Source organism: Zonotrichia leucophrys, chromosome Z (genome assembly GCF_028769735.1).
Source record: "Zonotrichia leucophrys gambelii isolate GWCS_2022_RI chromosome Z, RI_Zleu_2.0, whole genome shotgun sequence".
Lineage (NCBI taxonomy): Eukaryota > Metazoa > Chordata > Aves > Passeriformes > Passerellidae > Zonotrichia > Zonotrichia leucophrys.
In genome coordinates, this window is record NC_088200.1 from 40104116 (window position 1) to 40120247 (window position 16132).

The 16132-nt window shown below is 36.5% G+C and overlaps 1 protein-coding gene across 2 annotated transcripts in view; it reads left to right on the top strand.

The window, feature by feature from the left end:
* The window catches only part of KDM4C (lysine demethylase 4C), a 243700-nt gene that overhangs the window by 207862 nt on the left and 19706 nt on the right, over positions 1-16132 (top strand). For both annotated transcript variants that reach the window (XM_064736290.1, XM_064736291.1), the window contains exons 18-19: positions 1146-1331; positions 8871-9041. In XM_064736290.1, coding sequence (XP_064592360.1) covers positions 1146-1331; positions 8871-9041 — 357 coding nt within the window. The remainder of the gene's footprint in view (positions 1-1145; positions 1332-8870; positions 9042-16132) is intronic.

The following is a 16132-nucleotide window of genomic DNA, read 5'->3' on the forward strand; positions in this document are numbered from 1 at the left end:
AATTAAGCAATATTTTGAGTATGTTTTATTGAATTTATTGTTTTGTGTCATTGCATAAAATGTGTTTATAATAGCTGAGATAATTTCATGAACATCAATAGCATTTGTATTTTTGTTAGCCACGATGAGAGATATCAGAGGATAATTCTCATATGTGGTATAAAACAGTTGTCCATAGAAGTTACTGAAGTAATATTCTGTCTAGTATGCTTGCTAATGCCTCATAGTGGCAAGGTACAGTTCATCTTGTACTGCCTTTTTTAGTATATTAGAACATACTAGTCAGACTTAGTTTATGTAGCTTATATCCCTTTGTCTTCTTTTCCTGTTGGCTCATTACCTGTGCCACTTACAAAAGAGTGACATTGTTTTGATGTGGTCTTCTTTTTGGCAAAAGGGAAAAAAAACACAGTGTGTCTTCTAAGGCTGTTGACATGATGTTTGAATATATGGCATGAGGAAATACAGCCTACTGTATTGACATTATGTTAAATACTCAACCAATGAAAACCAGGATAAAAATAAAAATGGTCTTAGGAACAGCCTTCAGCTGTAGAATTATGCAAAGGCTTGAAATAAAATGTCTCTAACTTGGAGGCGATTTATTCTCTGTTACAGGCTATCTGAGGATGTTGTAGAAACTGTTTCCTGAATGTGTTAGCCATTTTACAAAGACATATATATTTAGTCTAGCTTCATAGTAGGGAGCTAAGTCAAATGATATGTGGAAGTCCTGTTTAGCCTGGCATTTCAGTTGCACCTATTCTCTTTATTTTTGAGCCTTGTTGTTGTTTTTAGTCAAATAATGTAAAGGGTTTTGGATTTATGAATTTTAGGAGGGGTAGGTTAATTTTCAGAGTATGGAATTTAAAATTAAACTTTTAAACATCTATCTGTCTATCTAGCTCTGTGGTTTTTTGCTGTAGCATTGGAACACATTTAGATAAAAAGGCAAAAATGCTATGTATTAATTATATTACTAAGTTGCCTTGTAATTAGTAACTGCTGTTCCTTTCACTGTGTATATTGCAAGATAAAAAATGTATTCATTTGATCACAAATAATTTTTTGGTCCTTGAGTTACTTGCAGGAGTCATTGAAGTTGGAGTAATACAGAAAATATTCTGTTTATTTTGCTCCTACAGAAATGTATCTTCTGCAGGCACAGAGTTAAGAAAATCTCTGGTGCCTGCATTCAGTGTTCATATGGACGCTGCCCAGCATCCTTCCATGTTACTTGTGCCCATGCTGCAGGAGTGCTGATGGAACCTGATGACTGGCCATATGTTGTCTATATCACATGTTTCAGGCACAAGATCAACCAAAATGTGGTAAGAAATACATTTTCTTATTTGTTTAAAAATGGAATTGCTGAATTAAAGTACATTTCCAGAGAAAATGAAGGAGAGAATCCACACTAAGTATTATCATAATTCTCTCTATCATACTTTCATGCGTAGCAGTCTTTTACAGCTTGAAGGATTTTTGTTATGCTGTTACCTGGGAGAAGTTATACCTAAACATGTCTAACATGTTTTTTAATTTAAAGTCCTTGTTGAGTATATTGTTTTGACAGCCAGAACAAATCTCTGAGTTCTTTGTTTTGTTAACCTGAAGTGTATTATAAATACCCAGATCACAATATCTTACAAATACTCACAGATTCTGTGAGATAATGGATGTGGTGTATATATTAAATCTTTGTTCTGCAGCCAAAGAATCTCTTGAAAATACTCAATTATAATTATTCTGTCATCTGGCAAAGTAACACTGGCACGCCATGAAAATTCATGTTATGACTGCCTTTTTATTTCTATTATGTGCTGAGGAAGAGCCTTTAATTTTAGATGAGAAATAATCAAGAATTAGTTTAGCGTCTTTTACTTGAATAAATGGTTAGGATCTCAGTTAAGAGAGAACTTACACTATTCATTTGCTTCCTAGCAAACCAGAAGGATTTAACATAGGCTTACTAAGGAAAAAATCTTGGAAAGTTAGTCAAGTTGCAATTTTTTTTCTCCTTTATGCATTAGAAATGAAAGGCATAAACCCAGGTAATGTCTGTATCATAGATGTTGATCTCTCAAGAACTTGTCAGTGAATCATTGGTCTTAATGAGAAGACTTAATAAGACTACTGAAGGGTAGGATTTCTTCCAAGTGTACTAAATTATAATGCCTCCCAACTGGAGTAACCAGTCCTGAGTATTCAAGTTGCAGGTGACATTTTTTAAAGGGAGACATATTGTTCATCCCTGTTTAAAATTTCCATAGAATTGTTATTTTTTATAATACTTTTGTTTTCCAAAATGAACACATTAAACCAGCACACTTAATGTGGTTTTAATTTCTTGCAAACATTTCCCAAGAAAATGAGTTTGGTTTGAAAAACAAACAAACTTAAACTCCTACCTGTACAGGCAATTTAAGATTCTGTACTTGGGGTTTTTGGGGGAAAAAAAAAAAGGGTTGAAAAATACTAGATTAAATTCAAGGCCAATAAAAATAGTGCCAACATTTCCCAAATGTTTTCTAGTATCTTTTTGACACTTTATAATCTAGGTAGTGAGATTTGCATCAGTCCCGTAAATTCCATGCTTTCTTAGTGATTTTCTTGACCTATATTAGGTAGTTTAGAAGAAAACAAATCCCATCAACTATGGAAAAAACCAGGATTTTGTGTGGCTATTGTTTAAGGGATTGTGTGAAGGACATAGAAAGTGTTTTGGAATGAGACTATTACATCCTTTCATGAAACTCAGCACTAACTTTTTTGAAAAGATTCACTGTTATTACCCTTTTTTTCCCCCACTGGCTCAGCTAAAAGTCAGGTTCGCAGAAGAGAAATAGAAGTTATGCTTTTGTGTTTCCAATTGGGCCAAAATTTGGAAAGAGCAGATATTTTTGTTAAAGAACGTTTTTCTGTAAAATTCTTACCTTACTCCTCAGACAAACGAGATTGCCGTATGTTTTTAAATGCTTGGGTTTATACTCTGTCTTTTGGGTAATTAATCTAATCACATCTTTAAGCCTTCAGAAGTTTTCTCACCATTGGTTCTCTTGGCATGCTTTTCTTGCCTTTTAGCTGTTCCTTCATGCATAAATAACATTGCTCTTCACCATTAGGCATAGCAATGTATCTTACTTCTAATCAACTTTTCTTTTGCCTGTTGTTTCAGTTTCCTTGCTTAGAAGCAGAACAGGAAATCATGCAGACTGAAATATTATACTCACTTAGCAAATTTTTACAGGAGTCAGATTATCTTGTCAGTACGAAAAAAAAATCTCTTCTGGTATTTAGTAGAAAGCATTGTTCCTAAAGCAAGGACACTATTTTATTTCTCCTATTTCAAGAAAAAAAATTAAATTGTCTTATTTTTTATTAATATAGACTCTAAATATTGTATCTAAATGCTCAGTGACTACCTTTGTACTAACTTGGTGTTTGCTGCTTTCTTCAAGCTTAAAATAAAAAAAACAAAACCCAAAAACTCAACAATTTAAGTATGACTTTTGGGCACTAGGAAAAATTGTGGCATATACCTATAGTGGTATTTTAATATGTGAATGAATGAGGATTTTCAACAAAAAAGGCCTACCTAAACAGATAAATGTGTATTATTACTATTATTAGCAGATCTCTTCACCCCAAGCAAAGGCTTATTATAGTGAGGATGTAGAATATGCATCCAACTTATTTATGCCTGTGAACTCAAGCAAAATTTTTCAACATGCATTCATAAGCCTTTTTCACTGGGGATCAGGTTTTGTATTGTCTTCAGTATTTTAGAGTGCGTTTTTGTTGTCAGTCATTGAAAACACTGGTGGGGTCTTCTGAAGAAAAATCCTCAAAGAGAAAATCAAAAGGGAAAACAATAATCCTTGAATTCATCTGATGCTACCAAATGGAGTAAATAAGAACTGGAGTTTTTAAATGTTTGTATGACTTTTCAAAAGTATTTTTCCATGTTCATAGACTCAAAACTAAGCCTACCTCTTATATTTGCTGAAGGTATAGCTTTAGAAATAACTCAAAAATTTGCTAGCAGAACTGTTTTTTCTATATGAAGTGTTTTGGGTGTTTGCTGTCATTGCCTATGTTATTTTTTATGTAAATTGGACTGTCAACATGCAAGAAAGGCTCTGTGATTTGGTACTTACAGGTTGTGGTTTGGATTTTTTTTTCCTTTTTTTCTTCTTGACTGTGCTTGTTTCTGAGCAAGAAGGATATCCCTCACACCTTTCTGTCATCAAAACTGCAAGAACATGTGTAGTTGTACAGTTGAAGTACAGTTTGTGTAGTTGTACAGGAAGTACAGTTGAGAATAGGTGCCGCAGATGGATTTGTTTTGATTGAAAGATCTCATTCATACACAAGAGTGTGAGAAAAAGGAGCTGAATGGAACTGTTCTAACTGAAAAAAAAAAAAACCCCAACCCCAAAAGATCCGTATAAGCCCTGCAGTTCAGAGGAAGCCAGATGGAGACAGACCTATACTTCCAGCTATTTCCTTTGGAAATTGTGAACAAAAGGGGCGATCTAGACAGCCCCAGTAACATTTTCAAGAATAAAGATCTTTAGAAGAGGCAAAGACAGGAGCTGCAAATACCTGCTGTTGCTGGTTTTGGAGCTACTTAAAATTATCTTCTAGTATTGTCTGCCAGTTGCTAACCTCTGTAGCAAATAGGGAATGAAGGGATGCTATCCAGTGGAAGCTGTAGATCCTTTTTCTGTTGAATACATTAGTGAGGGAGTGTCATTGTTTGTCACTGTCTGCTAACTACTGTCAGCCCCTAAACATCTCAGAAAGACTAAGCCATGCCTTCAAAAAGACATGTTATTCAAAAATCATGAGCTGGATTATTTTTGAAATGTCATGAATAATTTCTATGCTAAAATTGGAATTCCAAGGAGTAAACGAGACATGAGATTTAGGTTCTGATATGGAATAAGTCTCAGATCTTCTAGGATCCTCCATTAAAAACTGTAGCCTGAGAAAGTTTCTAGGTATTTAGATGTACATCAGATATCTACTTCATGATGTTATTATGAATTCACATTGACATAATTTATGTATTTAAGGCTTTTGTTCCCTGACATATAGAAAATGAAGGAGAAAGTAATTTTCCCTTTTAAATTTTGAAATCTGCACACAGAAGGGGAGATTATCTTTCTTTGTATCTGGTTGTTTTCTGTATTTCTGCCACTACCTTAGTTTATTCTTGGCTTTGGTACCATTAAAGAAAATCATGCTTTTAAACTACAGCTTTCTCAATAATCTGATAACTACCACAGCTGTTTCTTTAATCTGATAGACTCCCTTATATAACAGCTGTCCTTTCTGATCAAAAAATTGCATTCTTAACGTCAATAAATTGTTAAGATTTTCTGTCAGGAAATGTTTTCTGGGACATGCAATCAATTACAGATTGTACTTGTGAATATGTTTTTCTGGGAAATAAATTAAGAATCCTATGAAGATAACATACTAAAAAATAATCTCCTTGAGCTAAAATGCATTTTTGTGTTTTATTACTTTTTCTAATGAGAAATGGCATTCCTTCTCTGAAAATTTCATCATTAAATCAATCTGCGTTGTCTCTTAAAATATTGTAATTTGCCCTCCGTCTTCCCTGAAGAGTTACATCTTCTTTTGGAGAAGATTTAAACCTTTTAATAGAGCAATATCTCTTTGGGTTTCTGTAGTAGAATACTTTTTCTATTATCTCATAGAAATAAATAAATTAATAGTCTCTAGTTTACATTTGACCCACGTCTGCCCCCACCAAAAGCCAAATATAACAAAATAAAAAATTGAAAGATAAATGAACATGTATGTTTACATATGTTTCAAAATTGGATAAAACATGCTTATGGATATTTTATTTGCTTCTATGATAATATCAGTCAATTGCTGTTTATGTTGTTAATTTTTATACTTAGTCTATCTATAGACAGTTAAATTGAGGAAGAAATAATTTTATTATACATACAATGGTTAAATAATTTGTGAGTATGCTGAGAACATTATTTCTAGGTGCACTTGGAAATGCTTTAGGAACATCATTGAGTTTTACTATCTAAGGTGACCTCAAATAAATCCTACAAATGTCTGTGACAGGCAGAGCCCTGACACACAGATGGAATAGTGTGTGTGTGTATATACATATATATGTATATATATATATATACATATATATACTATATAGGATAACCCTAATCTTACTCCAGCTAATATTAACAAAACTGCAATGGGGTGACACAATTTATTAAAGATCCCATTTGCAGTTGGTGACCATCCAGAGATTATATCCCACCAGTGATCATCTGCATTTTGTTTTATTTTTTGCAGAATTCTGGTTATTTCTTATGTATCAGGTTGGATAGTAATTAAGGTTTTCTGTCTGCTTTTTTGGATTTTCTTCATGATCTCTAATAGGTAGTTGTTTTACCAGTGTGAGGTCCATTTCAATAGAAGTAGATGATAGTCTGTGATACATTGTGTAATTGGTTGTAATCAGTTGTTGGGATGTCACTGGCACTGAATACAAAAAATCACACCCGATAATCTTAACAAAATTACAAATACAAAAATTACAGTGATTTCTACTAGGCAAAATAGCATCATTGTTACCAATTTTTACAATAGCACAAGCAGTTCTCAAGCACACACATCCTTTACCAGTATATACAAGCACAATTTTCTGATCAGTGGCTGGATGAATCTTGAAGTGGCAAATACTCTGTTCAGTGTCAAGACGCACATCTTGAACATTAATAGTATCACCCCCTTCCCGTATGATCAGAGCTGCTGTTGCCTGCATCCTGCATCCATAACTGTGTTTGTATACAATTGAAAGCTAAAGATACATTATCTTGAACTGTACTAAGTGCTTCTACTAACTTGTGGTCTTGGTCTCCGGCCTTTTCCTACTTTGGCAGTACTTTTGAAAGCTGCCACTGGCTAATTCCTGTTGCCAATAGAGATGACTGTAAAGGCTGTTTCAATTTTGCTAAGCCATCTGCTGCAGTGGCCAGCTTGTTCATCAGTATTTCTAAATCAATTCCATTTAAAACTCCTAATCCTGTTCCTAATGTCCCAGTTAGATCCTTTCTTATTCTGCTCCTGAGGTGTACTTGTCTTTGTAATGATGTTCAGCTTACAGAAATGGCACAGAATACTTGTACTTGGCTATGCCCTTAGTTTTCAGGAGCAGAGAGGTTTAAAAATTATAAATCCCATAAATAGATCCAAGAAGGAAGCCCAATAGTGACAAGAAGTCAGCCCAAAATGAGTTTAGGGTGTGTTTTTCCTCTTACTCCAAAGCATTCACTTTACTGCTAATACTCAAAATCTAACTAAAAGAACTGATGCTTATAGTAGAGGTGGCCTTTGAGTCCTAGTAAAATATCAGTATTTATGAATATCTGTATATAGGCCTTGCCTCAGTAGGTCCCAGTTGTTCTTGATGCGCTGCAGCTGCAATGTCCTTCATTGGGCTGCAGCTGTGGCTAGTGAAGATAACTGGGGTAAAAGGAGGTGGGTTGGCCAGTCAGGGAGAGCCTTGAAGGAGCCTTGACTAAGAAGGAGCCACGTGCAGAAGAAGGAGTCCGTGCTGTGAAGATCTGCAGCCATAAGAAAACACCAAATGAAAGTGTAGGACTCTAGAAATCTAATAGCAACAGTATGGGACTCTAGAAATATTAATACAGCAATGCTGTTCTTCATTCTCTTCAATTCTACTAATAAAAATCCTACAGCTGTAGATTTTTCCAGATATTAATAAGGCAGTTTTAAGACTATTGTATTGACTGAAAAATTTACTGCCTTTGAAGGTTTCAAAAGCAGTACTAGGAAATTTGATGATTACTTTAGTGTGGACTGTGTATGAAAGTATTCTTTTACAGTTTTTATAAACATTTCTAATAAAATATAGGTATTCCAGTGTACATGCATCTTACATAATTAGAAATCTTCAACTCTTTAGGTGTAGCCAAACTCACAGTAGCTCCCCTTTGTGTAAAAACAGTGGACCTTTGTGAGATGCTGAGTAGTTAAGCTTATAAGAAAGAAGTGCCTTCTGTGTGACTTGAATGGGAAGATACTGATTTTATATTTCCTGGTAAAGAAGGTTGCTTTTAAAGTGGAAGGTTCATAGGGATACAGTAGTTGGGAGCTGAGATGTAACAGTTGTATGTGTGAGCTTCTAAGTGATTGCCTTCCTACAAAGTTCCATTGTTTTTATAGTTATAGCATCCATCAGTTAGTTATTGATGTAGAATGTTTGCATCGTTTAAAAACCCTGCTACTCTTCTGATTTATATAATTAGCACTGGAGAATTGTAAGTGAAAAAAGTTCCTCACATACACTGCTGTAGACAGCTCTGGCAAGAGCTGGATATGCATTTAATTATTGCATCTCACTGGGCAAAATTTCATTCTATTATGTGGAATCATACAGGAATCCAGTACTTCAAAATCTCATAATTTAAAAGAAATCACAACCATACTCTTGGTTCATCACACCTTATGTCTTCAGAAAAACTCTACAAATTATCCTGCAAACAAAACTAGCAATTTTTTTCTAATTATATACTATTTGATGGAATGCAGAACAGTTTTAAGGCATCAGTTGTGGAGATATGCTTTGATGTAGTATTCTTCAGATGTCATTTGTTTTCCAACAAAGTGGAGAAATTTTGTAAGTAAAAGAAATTATGTTAACATGATTGAATTAAATTAATTTAATTTGAAGTTTTTATCTTGAGTGCTCAGCAGTTATCAACCCTGTTTTTACTCTGATAAATTTTTTATGAATAAGCTGGTATTTTAAATTTATTTTTTCTTTTAAATTCTTTTTTTTTTTCAAGAGAGCTAAAGTATGTGGGAAAGCCATTACAGTTGGGCAGACAGTCATCACGAAACATAGAAATACACGATACTATAGTTGCAGAGTCATAGGAGTGACGTCTCAGATTTTCTATGAAGTCATGTTTGATGATGGCTCCTTCAGTCTGGATACTTTCCCTGAAGACATTGTAGTAAGTACCTTCTCAGATTCCTATTCATTCTTGTTTGTTTTCTTGATTTTTTGTTTTGGGGTGGGTTTTTGTGGTATTTGATTGGTTTTCTTTTTTAAGTTAGAGAGTTGGAATCTCTTGAACTAATTCCTATGACTTTGAGAACATAACATCTTAATATTTAGTTCATGTTTGTTGCTTTAACTGCTGAGAATTATTATTTTCTAATGGGCTTCCAAGCTTTGGTTGTTCTAGTCTTTGCCATTTGAACAAATGAATCAAGAATAATCTTAGAAAATCTTTTCATTAAATAAGAAATATGTATTTAATTAAGAATATGAAAGAGGGAATTCCATATATCCTTCTCTGTCACTTAGAGATAACCTGTAAAAATTCCTTGCAGAATAGAAAACTTCTGCTGTAAAGAACAGCTTCTGAAGAACAGTTCTTCAGACTCTGTTTTAACAGCTTATTTACACTTCCTGATATTTAGTTTGTGAGATTACATTAGTAATGATAAAAATCATTAGGGAAAAGATAGTAGTTTATCTATGTGTAGTATAGTGTATTACATTTTCAAAAGGCAGCTGAGATTTTGATTTCCCTTATGCACTTACATGAACTACCATGGCTCTCGTAGCTGTTAAAAACCACATTGTGCACATAGCACAAATGAGCAAAATTTGCAGTTGGAGAAAGATTCTGTTTCCCTCCATGTCTGCAATGAATACTTTGGATGTTAAGCTTTGTGGTGTTCATCAAGTGCCCTTTGACATCTTTCTCATAATGTGACTAATTCTCATTTACCTTCATGATGCTCTGGAGTCTTTCATGCGCTAAGCTAGTACTTCCTGCTAACTTCCAGAAGTAAAAGCCTCCAGGGACCACTGATAGGAAGAAATGCTGTTTGTTGCAAGGCCACTTTTCACTTAGTCCTGTTCAGTATGTTGTGGAGAAGAGCCTGGCTTACAGAGCAGCACCAGAGAGTGCGGGCTTTGCAGCTCAAGGGATACAGCTCCTAGGAGGACTCCACATTTTTCTCCTGTGAAAGTCTTTGAGCTCTTCTGCTTTTTGCAGACCTAATATCTTCCCGAGAGGAGCATTAACTGACATATATTAGTAGAAATGATACTGTTGTTCTTGGAAGCTTCTTAGTTTTTGAAAAGTCTGGCATCTTTTTAAAATATGGTATTTGAGAGGATGCATTTTAGATCAGTGCTTGGAAATTGAGCTGTTCTTGTCCCAGTGGTCTGAATAGAAGTGAGTCACCAAATCTCTCTTACACATCTTTGAAAATTTTTCCTTTAATGTGAAACCCTGCAAAAGTCTCTGCTAATGATCAATGATCTTGACATTCTGATTTAGGATGATCAAGATACTAGGTAAATGTGGCTATGTTGTTATTAGAAGCTCCTTTTGTAAGTGCCTGCTGCATCAAGGATGTGGTAAGGCAAAGGTGAAGAAATCCTTGTTGTCCTAGTGGAGAAATCTGATCTGGAGCTAAGAATAAATTTAATCAGGTTTGGATATGCCTCAGTGCTTCACAGATAGTGGATGAACCAGCATATAATTGTTTGATGGAAACATCAAACAAATTTCACATTTCTTAGAGAAGTGTTCTTGTATTTTCATTAGACAATATACCTGCAGCAGTTACTGGAACTGCTGAAGAAAGTTCTTTTCTTCTCAGACTAAAACTTAGTAATCTATACAATGTGCGTATCAGGTGTTAGTCCTGCCGGGAGGACTTGTTCATCAAATCTGGAGTAAAAGAAATGTTGCTGCCTGTTGAAGAACTTATTTTTCTAATCTGTTTTCACTTTTCAAGCAGCTCACAAAGATAGCAGGATTTTGCTCTTCCAGGATGTGCTGAATCCACTACATAATTTCAGTTCAGCTCACAATAAACCAGAATTCCAATGTTTGGACACAGTGATTTATTTTTTAGAAGGAAGGTAGGGAGCAGCAAAAGTTCAGTCTTGAAGCTTCATGAAACTCTCTTTGTATTCAATAACAACCAAATCAGGGTATACACTGATCTCTTCTCATGTGTATTTCTCTTGGTTTGTGTTAACATTTACTAAATATGTGAGGTGGGAAGTTAAGTGTTTTAACTGTAATTTAGATTTTTTAATTTCAACATTATTTATTTTTTGGGTATTACACCTGATTTCTTAGACTAATTACTCCTCAGTTACAGGGTTTAAACCTATGAGTTAGCTGTCCAGTATGCTCACCAACCTGTTTTCCTTCAACCCAGAAGGTGTTAGAGGTGTAAAGAAGTATATGGCTACTCCTGGAAGCAACAGCAGGACAAATCCCTCCTGTAGTTCATGGCAAGACTTCAGTAAGGGGGACAGTACATGATATCTTAAAGGACATGAGATGACAACTTTCGTGGTTAGTTTAATGATGCATGGACACAACTAGAGAGTGCATATACTGCAACCCTAAGTAACTGATACCAACAGACAGCATTTATGTGTGCCACTTGCCACTTGAAGTATTAATGCTCTGTAACTTGTCAAACAGCCCCTAGCACAGCACCAAGAGCATTACTGTTCTGACCAGTAGGCCAGATGTCAGTTCACAGATTAGGCATCAGGATAATCATGAGTTCTTTGGTCTCATCATTTAGGGGAGGGTGTTGCACAATTCCTTCATTTTTCGTTTGTTTGTTTGGTTTGTTCATTTGTTTGTTTTGTTTTTTGTTGGTTTGTTTGGTTTTTTTGTTTTGATACCTAATGGCTATGGCACTGGCATATCATAGAATTTTGCTAGATGATTTATTTGTTTCTGTATATATTGTGGCTGCCAATATGTTTTATATACATATATGTGTAAGATTTGGATGAAGTTGTTCCCATGTTACCTTACTAAAATCACAGAAGAACAGCGAGGCTTAGGCAATATCCATGTTTGGGAGAGAGGGATACCACCATATTATATTGATTGCAAGGAAGAAAAAAAAAAATTGTGGAGTGAAGCTCACTTTGAGTCTATTGAGAGGTCTGATTACAGGATAGCTAAGCACACATCTCCTGAAGCAGCAAACATCCTTCTAGGCTCTTGCCCTCTTAAGTGCCCTGGTCCTTCAGTGATGAGTTTACAGAGAGTTCTTCATTGTCATGGATTCACCTGGTGGTTATGAAGAAAACTAGGTGAACAAAAATGAGTGTAATTGCTGCCATGACATAACCACACTGTATTTTAGTTTACTTGCAAGTGTATAAAATGTTGGTGTTATCCATTGAGAAGGTGAAGTTGCACTGTGGGTAGTCATGTCCACAGCCCAGAATGAATTCACTTACTAAAATCTATAAATCAAATAACATTGTTTTAACATGGTAGCTTATGGAATGCTGCTGAAATTATTCCTTAAAAGCAAGGGCATATTAAGTGTTGATGAAATTAGATGTTTTTGGAAGAACAATTGATCCTGTATTCAGGAGTTCACAAGGATTTTTTGCAGAACCACAATTTCGCAATTTTTTGAGGTTCTGATAAAATCCAGAAAGCATCCTCTTTAAAAAAATATGTATTAGTTCTGGTTAAGGCATTCAGATTACAGCTGTCAAAAGCAGGAAAGGGAAATTAATTTTCACAGAATCATATAGGTAGGAAAATACCTTTAAAATCACTGAATTCAACCATTAACCTAATACTGCCAAGGCCACCGCTAAACCGTGTCCATAAGTGCCATCTCTTCATGTCTTTTGACTGCAACCAGGGCAGCCAGTTCCAGTGCTTGATAACTCTTTTGATGAAATTTTTCCTCATTTCCAATCTAAACCTTCACTAAGGCAACCTGAGGCCGTTTTCTCACATCTCAGATCACATCTCACAAGACAGCACTTGTTGCCTAGGACAAGAGACCAACTGGCACCTGGCCTATAGCCTCCTTTTAGGCAGTTGTAGAGAGTAATAAGGTCACCCCTGAGCCTTCTTTTTTCCAGGCTAAACACCCCCAACTTCCTCACCCAGTCCTCACAGGACTTGTACTCCAGGTCCTTCACCAGCTCCCATTGCAATTCTCTGGACACACTCCAGCACCTCAATGTCAGTCTTGGAGCAAGGGGCTCCAAGAGCACAGGATTTGTGGTGTGGCCTCACCAGTGATGAGTACAGGGGGACAATCCATGTCCTGGTCCTCCTGGCCACACTATTGCTGGTACAGGCCAGGATGCCATTGATGCTCTACAAACCTGGAATGCTGTCTGGGATTACTGTGACTCAAGGGACCCAGCACTTATTGTGGTTGAACCTCACACCACTGGCCTTGGCCCATCAATCCAGCCTGTCCAGATTCCAGATCCCACTGCAGAGCCTTACACAATCACAGAATCTTCCCTCCAGCAGATCAACACTCCCACCCAACTTGGTGTTTTGCAGTCATGTAAAATGACTGACCATTCATTTGATCCTGTTGTCCAGGTCAGTGAAATTATTGAACAGAACTACAGGACGTAGTACTGCGCCCTGGGGACCACCACTGACCACCAGCTCCCAGCTGATGTAATTACACCCACTACTACTTTAAGCCCAGACTTCCAGGAGGTTTTTTACTCCATGACCAGTGTGCCTGCCCAAACCACAGAAACAGTTTCTCCAGGGGAATGTTGTGTAAAATGCCATTAAAAGCTTTATGAAAGTCCAGGCAGACAACATATATCCCCTTTTCCTTATCTACTAAGCAGGTCACCTTGTTACAGAAGGAAATCCTGTTGATGGAGCAGCGCCTGCCTTTCAGAAACCCCTGCTGGCTGAGCCTCATTGTGTCATTTTACTGCACATGCTCTTTCACGACACTTGGGATGATTTGCTCCATGACTTTCCTTGGCACTGAGGGAAGGTGCCACTTTCCCTGGCGCTCAGTCTGACAGGCCTGTAGTTCTCTGATTTCACATTTTGAGCCACCTTGAAGATGGGTGTAACATTTGTCAACCTCCATTCAATGGGACCACCCAAGTTAGCCTTGAACTGCTGGTAAATGATGCAGCATGGCTCAGCAAACTCTTCCACCAGCTCCCTCAGTACCTCTGGATGGATCCCACCCAGTCCCATAGATTTGTGTGTGTAGTAGGTTGCTGACCATTTCCTGTTGGATTGTTGGGGCTTCATTCTGCTGCCTACCCATCTTCAAGCTCAAGGGACTGGTTCTCACAGGACAAGTGGTATTAAAGACTGAAGCAAAGAAAGTGGTTAAGTACCTCAGCTTTTTCCTCATTCTTTGTCATTATGTTTTCCCACAGCATCCAGTTAAGGATGGAGATTCCTTTTAGCTTTCCTTTTGGTTTGAATGTTTACAGAAACATTTTTCATTGTCTTTTATGGCAGTAGACAGATTACATTCTAGTTGGGCTTTGGCCCTTGTAATTTTCTCGCTGCATAACCTCACAACATCCTTGTAGTTCTGCTGAGCTGGCTGCCTCTTCTTGTTAAGGTGATAAACTCTCCTTTCTTTCCTGAGCTCCAGCTAGATCTCTCTGTTCAGAGATAATTTCAGTTCATTTTTACATGTGTCACATTGCTCCATCCAGCATTTTCCTTGATTTTTTTTTTTTTTTGGCCTGCCAGTTTTTTTTAAGTGGATGCCACCTTATCTTGAGAAAAAAATCAAGCATGAAGAAAGCACCACCAAGCAATCAATTTTTTAACGTACCAGCAGTGATACTTGAATCCTTAACAGAATTTTGTTGATACTTATTTCAAGTACCTTCCTGCAGTAGTGGACCCAAGAAAGCCCTCAGTGTGAAGAGAAAATGAGGAGATTAAACTGTCTTTCTGTGTCTATCAATACTTTAAATTTGCCACTCTCAGGAGAGAGAGGAACAGGCCTCTTGAGAACTCTTGACAACCTAAGTACTTTACTGAAATTATTACAAAGGCTACAAATTCTTACCGTGTGCACATAGATTTTACAGCATCTAAAATTGTTATTCCTTGCTTTCTTTGTTAAAAAAAGAACAGAAAAAGCCCCACGTTTTAGTTACTAGTATCTTAAGAGAAACCTGCCAGTGTGATAGCAATGTAGTTTAAGAATCTGTTAATGAAATAACCCACAACTATTTTACATGAGGATTTCTTTGCAATCCTCTACTATTCCAGGCAGCAAATGCTCACTTCATATCCTGCAAAATTATGAAATAAAAGTTTTTATATCACATGACCCACTCTGTTGTATAGGCACTCTACTGTATACGCATATACTCTATACACTATGTGTGTAAAGCTGCCAATTCTGTCTGCTTTCATCATGGTCTTTCTGACTTATCATGGACTTACTTACGTGATCCTTCCTGCCCACGATATCCCTCACAGGCGTTTGAAACTGTGAAGACATTTATAGCCTTAATAATTACCTGAGACAAGGGGACCTAATTGGGGTAATTTACAGGTGAATAAGTTAGGATGAATACAGATTGTCCCAAAACAATTGTGTATTATTAGATAAATGAGAGGCAGAACAGATTTACTTCCTCCTCCTCTGAGATGTGGAACAAATGGGATTTAGCTGGACAGTTTTTCAAAACTTATTTTCTCCAGGCCAGCTAAAGGGAATACTAGTAGAAAACTGTAATGTGAAATTATTTTGGTGGGACTTTTTGCATGAGCAGATTAGAAAAGGTACCTCGCTTTTAAGAGCTGTGAGTGTCAGTGCTCAGGATGTAGTTTCAAGAACAAAATCTTACTTGTTTTCAGGAACTTCTCTCTAATGACTTTGACCATGACTACTGACTTCCACTGGTGCAGGAAGTGTGTGTCTGCAGATGTGATACTCAGTCAGCTTCTCAGTATCTGTTATGTTAATACATTTACCTCTGCTTTTGAAAAGCCATACTTTTTGAACAATAGACATTTTGAGATACTGGGCTAGCATTTAAGTCTTGAGAGCCCATTTAATGCCCATCTGTATGTTAAAAAAGCAGAAGTTTTGTTTCTAGCCAGTAATTCCCAAGGGAATTGTCAGAAGAACACAGTCCCTAGTCATTCCCTTCTGACAATCTGTCTTACAAAGAAGACACATTACTTTTCTTCTATCAACCTTGTCTGGCATTATAAATTACTGAATTCCTGACTAGTTTCCAGCATTTTTTCCTAGCGATTTCTCT